General features: G+C 38.1%; 1 protein-coding gene across 3 annotated transcripts in view; it reads left to right on the top strand.

Annotated features, from left to right (window-relative positions):
• Positions 1–13769, top strand: part of MATCAP2 (microtubule associated tyrosine carboxypeptidase 2) — a 74662-nt gene that overhangs the window by 3696 nt on the left and 57197 nt on the right. Inside the window, exon 2 of one of the 3 annotated variants that reach the window (XM_019418133.2) lies at positions 3180–3249. In XM_019418133.2, the coding sequence (XP_019273678.1) occupies positions 3180–3249 (70 nt within the window). Of the gene's footprint in view, positions 1–3179; positions 3250–11587; positions 12372–13769 lie in introns of those variants that run through there. The other 2 variants (XM_053897481.1, XM_053897482.1) reach the window with 2 other exon arrangements.

Raw genomic sequence — 13769 nt, 5'->3', positions numbered from 1 at the left:
TAGGTCCCCCACCTTGGGTAAAGAGATTATTTTTTTAATCTAATAATTTATTTATTTTTTATAATTTACATCCAAGTTAGTTAGCATATGGTACAACAATGATTTCAGGAGTAGATTCCTTGATGCCCCTTACCCATTTAGCCCATCACCCCTCCCACAACCCCTCCAGCAACCCTGTGTTTGTTCTCTATATTTAAGAGTCTCTAATGTTTTGTCTCCCTCCTTGTTTTTATATTATTTTTGCTTCCCTTCCCTTGTGCTCATCTGTTTTGTATCTTAAAGTCCTCATATGAGTGAAGTCATATGATATTTGTCTTTCTCTGACTAATTTCGCTTAGAATAATACCCTCTGGTTTCATCCACGTAGTTGCAAATGGAAAGATTTCATTCTTTTTGACTGCTGAGTAATACTCCATGTATATATATATACCACATCTTCTTTATCCATTCATCCATCAGTGGACATTTGGGCTCTTTCCATACTTTGGCTATTGTTGATAGTGCTGCTATAAACATTGGGGTGCATGTGCGCCTTCAAAACAGCACACCTATATCCCTTGGATAAAAACGTAGTAGTGCAATTCCTGGGTCATAGGGTAGTTCTATTTTTAATCTTTTGAGGCACCTCCATACTGTTTTCCAGAGTGGCTGCACCAGTTTGCATTCCCACCAGCAGTGCAAAAGAGATCCTCTTTCTCCACATCCTCGCGAACATCTGTTGTTGCCTTGATTCATAGGTTTTTTGTTGTTTGTTTAGTATTTTCTGGAAAAATAACTCTTTTTGGCTTGTTAATATCTTTTCCTCACTTACGGCTCATCTTTTCACTTTAGGATATCTTGGATGTACATAAATGTTTAATATTAATGTAATTAGATATATATTTTCATTTGGGCTTGTGCTTTTTGGTCTCAAGAAATCCTTCCCTACTCTGTGGTTATAAAGATGTTCTCCCATCTTTTCTTCTAAAAAGTATTGTTTTCATCATTTTGCCTTTAAATTATCTAGATTGATTTTTTTTTAATGTGGATAACCAAAAGTCTTAGCCCATTCTTAATTATTTGCCCGTTCTTTCCCCACTGACCTATAATGCCACTCTTGTAATATATCAGCTTTTTATGGAGATGTAGGTCTATTTTGGAGCACTTTATTCTCTTCTACTAGTTTGGCTATTTCTCTCCCAATATCAAACTGTCTTAATTGTAAGCTTTGATATCTGGTAGATAAGTTAAAAATTAACTTGGCTTGGCTAATTGATTTGGCTAATTCGGCCCCTTGTTTTTACATATACATTTTATGATCAGATTGTCAAGCTCCACAAAGAGAAAAAAAAAGTCCTCTTGAGGGGCGCCTGGGTGGCTTAGTCGGTTAAGCATCCGACTTCGGCTCAGGTCATGATCTCTCAGTTTGTAAGCGCGAGCCTCACATCAGGTTCTATGCTGACAACTTGGAGCCTGGAGCCTGCTTCAGATTCTGTGCCTCCCTCTCTCTCTCTGTACCACACCCCGCCTCTCAAAAATACATTAAAGAAAAACAATTTTTAAAAAATCCTCTTGAGATTTTTATTGGAATTGTACTGAATTTATCACATATTTTGGAGAGAATTGACATCTTTGTGTTATTGAGCCTTTCTATTTGCGAACATGGTAGATCTTCATTAATTTAGGCCTACTTTAATATTCTCCAAAAATGTTTATAATGTGCTTCCATACAAAAATTTAAACTGATTGATTTATTCCTTTGTATTGTTGTCATTGCTACTTTTACATATAATATCTTTTTAACTATTTTTAAACTACTACTGGTATGTAGGAACATAAAAGATTATTGCAAATTTACTCAACTATCTTATTAGTTTTAGTAATTTATTTATAAAGAGGGATTTTTTAATGTAAATTATGCATTGTTAATTCCTTATGCAGAGCTAGTTTGTATCTTCCATTGCAATAATAGAATAATATCCAAATTCTTTATCATATCTACTAGGCCCTAAATAATCTGGACTCTGCTTGCCCTTCCTAATATCCACAAATATCACAATACTCTCCCTTTTTTTCACTAGGCTCTAACCTCATAGTTCTTTTCTGTTGGGAAAAAAAAAAAAGACCAAATTCCTTTCTTTTTCAAGAACTTTCTACGTCCTAGAAACTCCTTCTCTAGATCTACCCATATCTGTCTCATTAATTAAATGAGTGTGAGCTGGAATGTACTACCTCCTCAAAGACTTCCCTGATTGGGTGGCCACACCCTTCCTCTCTGCCTCACCACCCCCCCCCCCCTTTCCATCCTATTACTCTGATTTATTTTCTCCATTGCATTTACCACTTTCGTGGAATTATTTTTGTTATGTATTTATGTTTATTATCTGCCTCTCCTACTAGAGGGTAAGCTATGGAGTGTCAGGGACATGTCTTGTTTATACCACCTTCTGGGAATATGAGTTCAGTAGATATTAAATGATTGAGTATAAAATAACTATTATTCCTATTTTAGATATAGGGAAACTGAGATACAAAGTGATCAGACCATCACCTAATAATTTGAACTAGATCTGCCTGACTTCAAATGCTAGTTGTTTATACTTTTGACATTTCAGTTTATGTATTTATTTTGGTCACTAAAGACACAATAATGATTTAAATGTGCCCTTGAGCTATGTCTAAAGTCCTGAAAAATAGTAACCATGGTTTTCTCTTGGAATTTCTTTCTTTAAATAAAAAAATTCATTTTAACTATTGAGTTAAAGAAGTAAAGAAAAGAAATGCATGCTGTAATCACATGATTATTAGTAGTTAGACTATACAGTTTGGCCTAAATTATGTAAATATTTTAAAAATCACTAGAAGTGTCTTCCCTGTGAAAACTGCAACCTCTCAAGTTAGTTAGGTAAAGATCACGGCTTATTACGTTTATGTAAGAATAGAATCAAGGCATTGTAGATTGAAGGTGATACAAGTAAATGAGTATTTGCTCCTTCTAAGATCCTTTTCAACAAAAGAAATATTCTGTGTGTCACAGATAAAATTGATAGAGGGCTAAAAACACAAAAATTTGAAAGCACTTACTCAATAAAGACACTCTAAATATTGTATATTTACAGTTACTATTTCAAAACACATTCACACACATTCTCATTTCATTCACAAATGATACAATGATGTAAATATTCTTATTTTTACAGGGAGAGAAAAGGCCAAGGTCTAACCACAAGGCAGTGGCAAGAAGGATTAAAGTCAAGTTCTCTACTTCAGGTTATCTGGCTGAAGGGCCACTTCTTTTACACATTTATTATAATGAAGAAATAAGAACAATCAAAGGATGTTATACATGTTACTGGAAAGGGCTGTTTTAGTTGTTACGAACCCTGCTATTAATGGCCCCTAGCATCACATTTTAATGGTTCTTAGTATCAGGTTTTTTTTCTTTTCTAATTTAATTAATGAAAATGTTTCATATTCCAAAGTGAGGGAAAACAAATTGTGCTTTCTGAACATATTGTATTGTTTTTAAAACCCAGTGTAAATACAGACATATTTTCTTCACTCAATAGACTATTCTCAAAATTTACACAGCTTTAATCTCCTTTTTTACTTTTCCAAGTGGTGAATAAGGATATGAAGAGAATTAATATTTAAAGGACTATAGCAAATCTTTCATAAAGAGGAAGAACTCTTTTATGTACTTATCACATTATAATTTATATATTGATAATTTTACATTTCCATACCTAGACTTTTTAAGTTATATTCAGAGAACCAATATTTAAATTTTTAAATGGTGCATATTAAAGAAAAGCAGTTATTAAATATTACAAAGTAGAAGCCAATGCTTCTTAAATATCAAAATCTCTCTATTGAACATCAAAAATTAAATTTGATACGAGGAGATTCATTGTACTCCATTGATGTCTGTCCTGAACTTCTTTACCTCCCAAACACTTCAAAATTTCTCTTCGCATACTACTTTTAGACTATGATTCTTCTACTCTTTCATTAATTCACAAATTGACACATTTGGGCATTTGTGACATCCACCTTCACTTCCCACTTCCCCGCTTCTTGCAGTTGGACACCATCCTGGTCTTCCTCTGCACCATTCATGCCTGACATGTAATAGGCCCTCAAGAAATGTTTGCTGATGAACCTTCAGTGATTACAGTCTCCTACACCCTGACCTCACCGTTCCTCAGACCTTCCAACTATACTGATGTCCTCTTCTCCTCTGCTCATCTGTCACATGTATGGCCACACATGGATGTTAATCAACACTTGGAAGTGCTCCATCTCTAAGATTTCAAACCCCAAAGCTGGCCTCCTGATTGTAATCTTGAATCTTTACCTCTTCTCTACTGCTGCTCACTCTTGCTAACCCTGCAAGCCCTCCTAACCCTAACCTTCAGTCCATTCTCCTTTCCCAGCTTTTGGTCACATTTAAAATGTTACAGCTCATGCTTTGTATTAGCCCTGACCTTCCACCTTGCCCTTTTCTATGAGGCCCCCTGCTCAGTAGTTTTGCCTAATCAATGCTTAAAAGGAGGCTTAGTGAAAAGGGAGTTTTAAAAAAAGATAAGAGCTGGCAGGGATCACCTAGTTCAGCCCCTTAAAATAGTACATGAGGAAACAAGAAGATTGTGACTAGTCTAAGATTTCTAGAACCTATTATTGGCCCTTTCCAGGTCTCTCCCCCAAACATCGCCTAGCCCCCTTTGTGTTTTATCTGTTCCCTACCCAGCCAGTCCCCAAGGGGAACCATTTCAATACCATTTTCCTTGGGCCCTTGTCCTTCTTGCTGCATCTAATTTGCCAATTTCTAACCTTCTATTTTTTTTCTATTATTCTTGGCTTGCTGAGCATTGAGTCAGTTCCATTTCAAATCTATCCCAAGTAACTGGATGTTTCATGTTCTCACAATTCTTTCATTCTTATCCACTTGAATACCTATCAAATTTTCTAATGTTTAGAGCCAAGGAAAGTGCTCAAAAAATAGAAAACTCTCACTCACTTGCTGTTTCCTGAACATAACCCTACTCTGCTACATCCCTTGTTTCTCACCTTGATCCTGCTACTGAAATGCTCCCACAATACCTTTGGATATCTGTATGAGGCCAGCTGAATATCATGTCTTAAAAGACCCCACCCAGCCTACAGTGAGGTCATTTTCTACAGTGGTACTCAATTTGCACCACTTTATTTTGATACAATTTCAGACTTAAAGTTTCAAAAGTTTTATACATATACACATAGAAAAAAGTAGAAGAATTCCAGGATGCCTTTCAACTAGATTCTTAATATATTAAAATTTTACTACTATTGCTTTATTCTCATTCCCTCTCTTTCTCTCTCTCCCTCTCTCTGTACATGCACACATACACATACACCCACACACATATTTACATATATACATACATAATCTGAAGTATTTAAGGGTAAAAGGGCATCATGTCTGCCAGCTAATCTTAAACAGGTCAGAAAAAACACTTGTATACACACATATATACAGATATTGTTGTATAGTTATGTATATATTACTCCGTGTATATATGTGTATATACGTATATTTGGAAAAAAGAAACAAAAACAGAAAACCTTTGTTGGATCCTCTTCCTCTGCTCCACAACTAGATGACTAAGAACTCTAAATTCTAGCTTGAGCTCTCCTATCTGCCTACACACACTCCTTCGGTAATTTCATCAGTCCCATTGATTTAAAATGCTGCCCCTATACTGATCGCTCCCAGATTTATTTCTTTAGCATAAGCTCTTCCCTGAGCTCTGAACTCTAATATCTAACCACCTATTTGCAATCTTGACTTGGACTTCTAACTGGCATATTAAATTTAACCAAAATAGAATTCCCCACTAAACCTGTTTTTTCCCTAATTTTCTTCATTTCCATCCATGATACTACTATCCACTCAGTTGCTCAAGCCAAAAACCTAGGAGTCACATTCAATTCCTCCTTCCTCTCCTCCCCACAAAGTCAGCCTGCGGATCAACTCCTCTATGTGCTGGGTCTCCTACTTCTTTCCCTTTGTACTGCTTTCATTTCCACTCTAAGTCACCAGCACCCTCATTTGGCCCACTATAAGTCTCCTATCTTGTTTTCTCACTTCCATTCTCAACCTCTTATCCATTGTCCTCAGAACAATCAGTGCAATCTTTAAAAACAAATAAGCCATATTATGTCACTGCCCTGTTTAAAATGAACCAGTGGCTTCTGATTGCACTGAGAATAAAGTCCAAATTCCTTATGCTGGCCCCTGCCTACTTCTGAGATCTTTTCTTCTAACACTTTCCCCCAGCTCGCTGGACTCCAGTCATGCTGACTTTCATGTAGTTCCAGGATCATGGCAAGATCATTGCCATCTCAGGGCTTTTGCATTTACAAGTCCCTCCATTTAGAATGCTTGTCTCTCCCACCCACCTCACCCCAGCCCTGCCAAATTTACTATGGCTGACTCTTCTCCTTCAGATCTCCGCTCAAAAGTCTTTTCCTCAAGAGGTTTTTCCTGACACCCCCCTTACAAGTCACCATCTAGCATACTTTCCTGATTTACTGTACTTCATAGCACCTATCTATATCTGTAGTCACACATTTGTTAATTTGATTCTTGTTTGTTTCTCCCACTATAACATATGTTCTGAGAGAACTGAGACTCTTACCACAGCACCCTTGATGTATGTGCTCAAAGACTGGCTGATGTATGTACATCATGTTCACATATGTATGTATGCACTATGAGTAAGTTCTCTCAGGGTAGGTACTGTGTTCTTTTAATCATCTTTTTGCCTTGTATATAGGAGACACTTAAATATCTGTGAAAGGATTAAACTAATGCACATCTTGTTTTTTTCAAAATATAATTAAGATAGGCAATTTTTTTTGTCTGTTTAAAAAATATCCCTCCTCCCCCAATCACTAACAACAAAACATCCTATCAAAATAATCAGTGTTTCTCAGGATTTTTGTGCTCTTCTATTTTCATTGAGGTGAAAAGGAAGAGGAGGTTTCACAGAGCGTTCTTTGATTTGTCTCCCACTTAAGGCTTTTCATTCTCTTGAAAAAGACATACTGAAAACATTCCATTCTCTCAAAACAGACATCCTGAAAACAATCAAGTGCCACTCAAAAAAATGTTGTTTGTTTGTTTTATTTGTTTTTGAGAGAGAGAGAGAGAGAGTGTGTGTGTGCAAGCAAGGGAGGGACAGAGAGAGAGGGAGACACAGAATCCGAAGCAGGCTCCAGGCTCTGAGCTGTCAGCACACAGCCCAATGCAGGGCTCGAACCCACCAACCATGAGATTATGACCTGAGCCGAAGTTGACTGCTTAACCGACTGAGCCACCCAGGCACCCCCCCAAATTTTTTTTAGAGTCACAGAAACTATTTTTTGGATTTTTTTTCCTTTTATGAGTCAAGGAACATTATTTACAGCTTGCCCTGAGGCTTCTGTTAATGTTTGTTAAGGATGGGGTGTTGCAATTAGAGTCGCTCTGTTCTCCTATAAAAGCAGACTGCTGCAGAATAACTTTCCTCAACTGCTATATTTTCAGTGACACAGAATGTTATAAATTGTTTCCAATAAACAGGAAGGAAAGGGGCACCTGGGTGGCTTAGTCGGTTAAGTGTCAGACTTGGGCTCAGGTCATGATCTCAAGCCCAGCATCGGGGTTTGTGCTGACAGCTCAGAGCCTGGAGCCTGCTTCAGATTCTGTGTCTCCCTCTCTTTGCCCCTCCCCAGCTCATGCTCTGTCTTTATCTCTGGCTCTCTCTCTCTCTCAAAAATAAATAAACATAAAGAAAAATTTTTTTAAACAGGAATAAAAGTCAAAAGTATTTTCTAGAAGCTTCTCTTCCCCCCTTTTTGAAGTCTCCTCTATAATTTAAGTGAGGGGCACCTGGGTGACTCAATCAGTGAAATGTCCAACTTTGGCTCAGGTCATGATCTCACAGTTCCTGAGTTCAAGCCTTGCATTGGGCTCTGCCCTGACAGTGCAAAGCCTGCTTCAAACCTTCTATCCTCTCTTCTTTCCTCCCTCTCCCTTTGCCCCTCCCCCACTTGTGCTCACTCACTCTCGCTCTCTTTTTAAAAAATTAAAAATAAAATTTAAGTGAATACATGTGATTTGAATGTTCTAATTTATTTTAGCTACTGAGATAACTTTTTAAGAAATTAAACCTTTTCTCAGTTTCAAGCATAATATATATTTGATCAGCTCTCACCAAAACGAACCTTTTCTATAGAAGATGAAATAGAGTTATTTGTCTTTCCACTAGCATTTGCAATACTTATTAATTAGCAGCTTTCTCCAGTTGTCCCCATCTCTCTTTTCCTTTTTCTCGGTCTTTACTACACAGCTCCACCATTCAAGGTAAATGATCAAATGTATTCTAAGTATCTAAAAAGGAAGGTATTGATCTTTTTTCTAAAACCAAAACAAAAATGATCCTCTCTTATTACAGAGATATTTTGGCTGACTTTTTTTATTCAGTAACTCCATCGACTATGAATAGTTTACTCTGTAGCATGTACATGGATATACAGATTAACATTTGAGTTAAATAAAAGTTACTATTAAATAAGAAAAATATAAGCTTTTTCCATAACAAAAATCTTAGCACACACAAAAGAATAATATTTCTATCAAAATTGCTATTTTTCCATCATTTTCATATCTAAGACCTGAATGGAAGTCATCATTAAAGATAGTGATCAAAATGATCCACAATATAATATTGGTAGTGTATGTAAAAATGACTATAAACGTAAAATGAAGAATAATGTTATGGTAGGATAACTACAATGACATCCTTGGCTAACATTGGAAAACCTTAGTTTAGTCAAACTTTATAAAGAGGGGAAGTGTATCCTTAAATATAAGTTATTAAAGGCAGTTTTAATAAATTATTAACTTTATTTTGCGGTCAGTGCTTTGAAAATGGAGTAGTAACTGATAATCACATCAATCCTTTTGTCTCAATATTAACGGTTTATATAGAAACGGATATAAAGAAAGTTTCTCAGAAAGATGGAATTGTTCATTGTTCTGTCGGATATGTAAAAACAATGCTGACTCAAAAGCAGCCAAGTGGACAGCTGCAGATGCTGTACCCAATGGAAATACTAAGCAGGCATAGCACAAATCAATAATTAACAAAGCAGATGCACAAAGCTTGATGAGGATGAATAATTGCATAGGCAGGAATGGTAAAAGGAGCTGATAACAGTACTAGTTTTGTAAGAAATTAGATAAACTCTTTGTATTCACAAATTTGTTAGCAAGAGGACTTCAATGCCTAATGGTACACAAAGAATATCTTTTCAGAATGGTTTGATTAAATTGATATGCACCTTTAATAACAGTTATCACTAAAAGTATTTAGAAATCAAAATTACCCACAAGAAAATATTGGTAGGGTGAACATAAAAATAATTTTAAAAGTAAAGAATGAAATAATGTTCTAGGTGTGCGAACTACAGGAGCATCATCAAATTGTTTATTTGGGGAATGCTTAAGTTCAATGGAATGTTGAAGAGGGAGGTATACATTTAGTGTACATCCTTTTCTAACTTTAGTTTGTGTGTGTGTGTGTGTGTGTGTGTGTGTGTGTGTGTGTGTGTGTAAACCCTTTCCTAACTAGTCAGTAAGTTTCTTGAGGATAAGTATCATGTTTTATAATGTAGTCTAAAAGCACTAAGCTCAATGCTTCATGTATAAATAAATACCTGTAGAATGAATAAAATAACATATCTTGATTTCTTCAAAATATAATGGATATGGACAATATGATTAAGCATGCTTTAGTAAAAGCATTCAGAGTAAATTCTTTACGTAGATGCTGAATATGTGACTTGGAAACATCTTTTAGGAGTCTTTATGTTTCTGAGAAATTAGTTCTTAAATTGCAGTGACTTTAATAGATACATTTTATAGCAAACTTGGAAAACATGTGTCAGAGTTTTAGGTACATAAGGAATTCAGGTTTTTAAGGTTCATTTATAGGCTTTTTCCTTGGGACATATGTTGAAAGAATAACTGCCCTTGTGAATGCAAGGAGTCATTGCTCAAAACTGTTTCAAGTGCTTTAAACTGAAGATTCATTCTTTTTTTTTTTTAATGTTTAGTTATTTTGGGGGGCGAGGGGTGGGGGGTAGAGGCACAGAGAGAGGGAGAGAAAGAATCCCAAGTAGGCTCTGCACTGTCAGCATAGAACCCAATGTGGGGCTTGGTCTAACAACCTGTGAAATCTTGACCTGAGCCAAAATCAAGAGTCAGTCACTTAACCAACTGACCCACCCAGGCACCCCTGAAAATGTATTCTTTATCCAGATGCCTGTTTTATATCATTCTATTTTCTTTGAGTTATCATTGAAAATACATACTTTCTATTATCTACTTATTCATTGATTCACAGATATTTATTGAGTATCTATTGTGTACCAGGTACTATTCTAGATGCCAGGAATATAGCAGTGAGGTAGCAAAAATCACTGTATTTATGGAAATTTTATTCTAGGGGTGGAGACAGACAATGGAGATAAATCAGTAAACTATGCAATAAGTTAGTGTTTGGTACTAAAGGGAAAAAAATATAGCAGAGAAGTACGGTAGAAAATCTGAGAAGGAAGTGGGATTTTAAATTGAGTGGCCAGGAAAGGCCTCACCGAGAAGTGACATTTGGATTAAGTCCTGAAGGAGGTGAAGGAGCTAGTCCTTTGGCTGTTTGGGGAAAGAGCATTTCAGGCAGGGGAAATCCCAAGTTACATAAGTCTTGAGGTGAAAGAGTGTTTGGCATAGTTGAGAAATATCAAGGAGGTCAGCATGTCTGGACAAGACCAAGACGGAGTGTGGTGGGACATGAGATCAAAGAGATGACGGAAGGCTAGGTCATAAAGGACCTCATAGGAAAGAAAGGAAGCCATTGAAGTGTTTTGCACAGAGTAGTGACATCTGACTTTTTAACGGGACCACACTGGCCACTGAAGAGGGCAAGGGTGGAAATAACTGAGATCATTTATAGTTATGGCTATAATCCAACAAGAGATGGTGGTGGCTTGAACCAGAATGGTGGCAGGGGTTATAATGAGAAATGACTGGATTCCAGATATATTTTGAAGATAGTATTCACAGGATTTTCAGACAATATAATGTGAGGTTATCTACTACTTGTGATAGTTCAAATGTCCACTGTTCACTCCTAATTGCTAAAAAAGATACAAATTCTCACACGTTCTCTGTTATTTCTAGATTATGATGTTAACATAACTTTTCTTTTGTTCCTGGGTTTGAAAACACATGTCAGCTACTTGTGTCCTGTCTCAACCTTGAGAAAGGGTGAAGAGAAAATGTGGCTCAGAAATTTGAAAGTGCCAACACTATCCTATGAGCTCCTCCTAGACTGTAAGCTCTGTGAGACCTATGTCATTTACCTTATGTCCTCCAGGCCTGCGTCAGAACCTTGCACACATCAGGCTCTCAAAAAATGTTCAATGGTGTACTCTCTACATTTCCCAAGGAATAACAAAGCGAAGGACAACATCCAGCCGTATCAATTGCACAATCATAAATTAAAATTTGTATTTTTAGTATTAAGGACATTATTCTTGGATATTCAACTTGGAAATGTATTTGAGCTTCCGCAAATCAGTACTGAACACCGTTCAATCTAAAGTTGTTTTAGCTTTAACGAACCTTTTAACTAAAGGGCGGAGAAGACTGGCTTTGCAATACACAGCTGGGCTGTCATATTACACCGCCTCTCAGTTGTGAAGCTACCGCAGCATTAAGCCCTCTTGAACAGGGCACAAACGTCTTGTCTACAAGAATAATCAGACAAAATGCACGTACACCAGCAGCCGAAGAACCAAGTCTGTCCTGGGGCTTAGCCCACAAATCTCCGGGGCCACGGGCCTGCGCAGTGCTCGCCGGGGGTTGTAGTTTCCTTCCCTCCTCTTTCTTCTTGCGAACTCGGCCGCCGTTGCGCCAGCGCCCCAAGTGGCGGGCAAGCTCTGTGAAGCGCAGCGTACGCCGCGGCGCGGAGCGTTTCCTAGCAACGGGGGAGCGGCAACGTCACGGCGGTGGGTTCTTAGCGCAGCTGCCCCTTGTAGAGCCGCTGTGTGTACCTTCCAGCACCTGCGGTCTGCAGGGAGCGCTTCTCACAGCCTGGTGCGCACGTCTTCGTCCGTCCTTGTCCGCTTTATCCTGCCCCAGGACGTGGAGAGCAGCCTGCCGCCGCGACCCCTCCTCTGAGGTCCCGGCCCGAGGCTAGAGGCAGTCCGGCCGGTTCTCGCCGGCCCTCGCCCCCCGCGCCCCTGGAGCCAGCCAGCCGCCCGCGGCCTCGGCGGGACGATGCTGGAGTCCATTCGCGTGACGGGTGAGTGCCCGGAAGGGCTGGCCCCTGTGCTGGCGGGGGCGGACACTGTCCTCCCGGCTCCTGGCGACGGGTGGGAGGCGACTCGGGGCCCCAGTCGCCCCGGAGGCCGAGGAAACGGCTTGAGTGGGCTCCGCGCGCGGCCGGGGCGCTCAACCCGGCGCCCGGAACAAGTGCGTGGCGCGCAGGAGGTGCTCGGGAAAATTCGCGGAGGGAAGACAGAAAAACGGTCCCTTTTCCTTTTGTCGCTTATTATCAGTAAGCACGTGCCATGGAATCTAGGGAAGTGAATCATAATCGACAGATTACTCATCCTACAAATGTGCGCTGTAAATAAGCCATTTCAAAGCATATTAGCTATGTAGTTAGGTATTATACTGTACTGGCATCTAATTTTCTAGAATGTTCAGAAAAATCAGAGCTAAGCAAAAGAACACATTCCAGTATATGAGTATTTATACAGTGTTTATTTCTCTCTGTTTTTTTTTTTTTTTCCCTGTGCTTTTATTTTTAAGTCAGAACGTTTTGGGTTAATACTATTAATAGGTCACTTTATGGTATGTATGATTCTAAGCAGAAGAAATGGGTGTTCAGACCCCAGGTCAGAAAATTTACTTGCCTTTTATATTATTTAAAAAATAGGTATTGATGTTAATCATTTAAATATTAGCTTACGTATTAGAAGAGTTCCCTAGGACATTATTCTGCCTTTAATTCTCTGTAACATTTCTGCCAGACAGGGTTTTTGGTAGTCCAGTATCATGACGAACAACAGTAAAGGGAAATGCTTAATCTGCAAACTAGTGTCAAGGCCAGAATTTTTTAGTTTCAGGCACTGCAGTACCAAACAGACTATTTTTAAATTCTAAAGTTTTAGAGTTTAGACTAGTTTTTAAATTCTAAAACTGAATTCTTTTCCAGTGAAAATACTTGTGGTCTTAATTTTATGCTGTTTTATTTCATGATTCATGTTATAAAATATGGAGCTGATTTTGTACTTTATCTCATTGTTATTTGTGTTGACAGGAAGCGTAAGAGTTACAGGAAGCAACTTAAATTGGCATTAGTTTTTTAAATGTAATTTGATGCAGATACTATTTTTTCACCTTAAAATACAGTGAAAAATTTGAAAGTTACTTAAAAATACCATACCTTCTTTTTGGGAGCAGGTACTAGATACCCTCCCTCGCCCACACACCCAGTTGTGACAACCAAAAATGCCATCAGACATTGTCAAGTGTTCCCTGGAGGGCAAAATTACCCCCCCCCCCCTTTCCCATTGAAAATCACTGCCTTGCAGAAAAATACAGTTTGATTTTGTCAAAGTGAGGGTTATTAGATACTGATTGAGAAATAATATCAATTATGATAATTTCCCCAAAGCAAAACAATCATTGTAGA

The sequence above is a fragment of the Panthera pardus genome, unplaced genomic scaffold (assembly GCF_024362965.1).
Source record: "Panthera pardus isolate Hobbes unplaced genomic scaffold, ASM2436296v1 HiC_scaffold_8, whole genome shotgun sequence".
NCBI classification, from domain to species: Eukaryota; Metazoa; Chordata; class Mammalia; order Carnivora; family Felidae; genus Panthera; species Panthera pardus.
The sequence above is the reverse complement of the archived record's forward strand: the minus strand, read 5'-3'. Positions and strand labels throughout refer to the sequence as shown.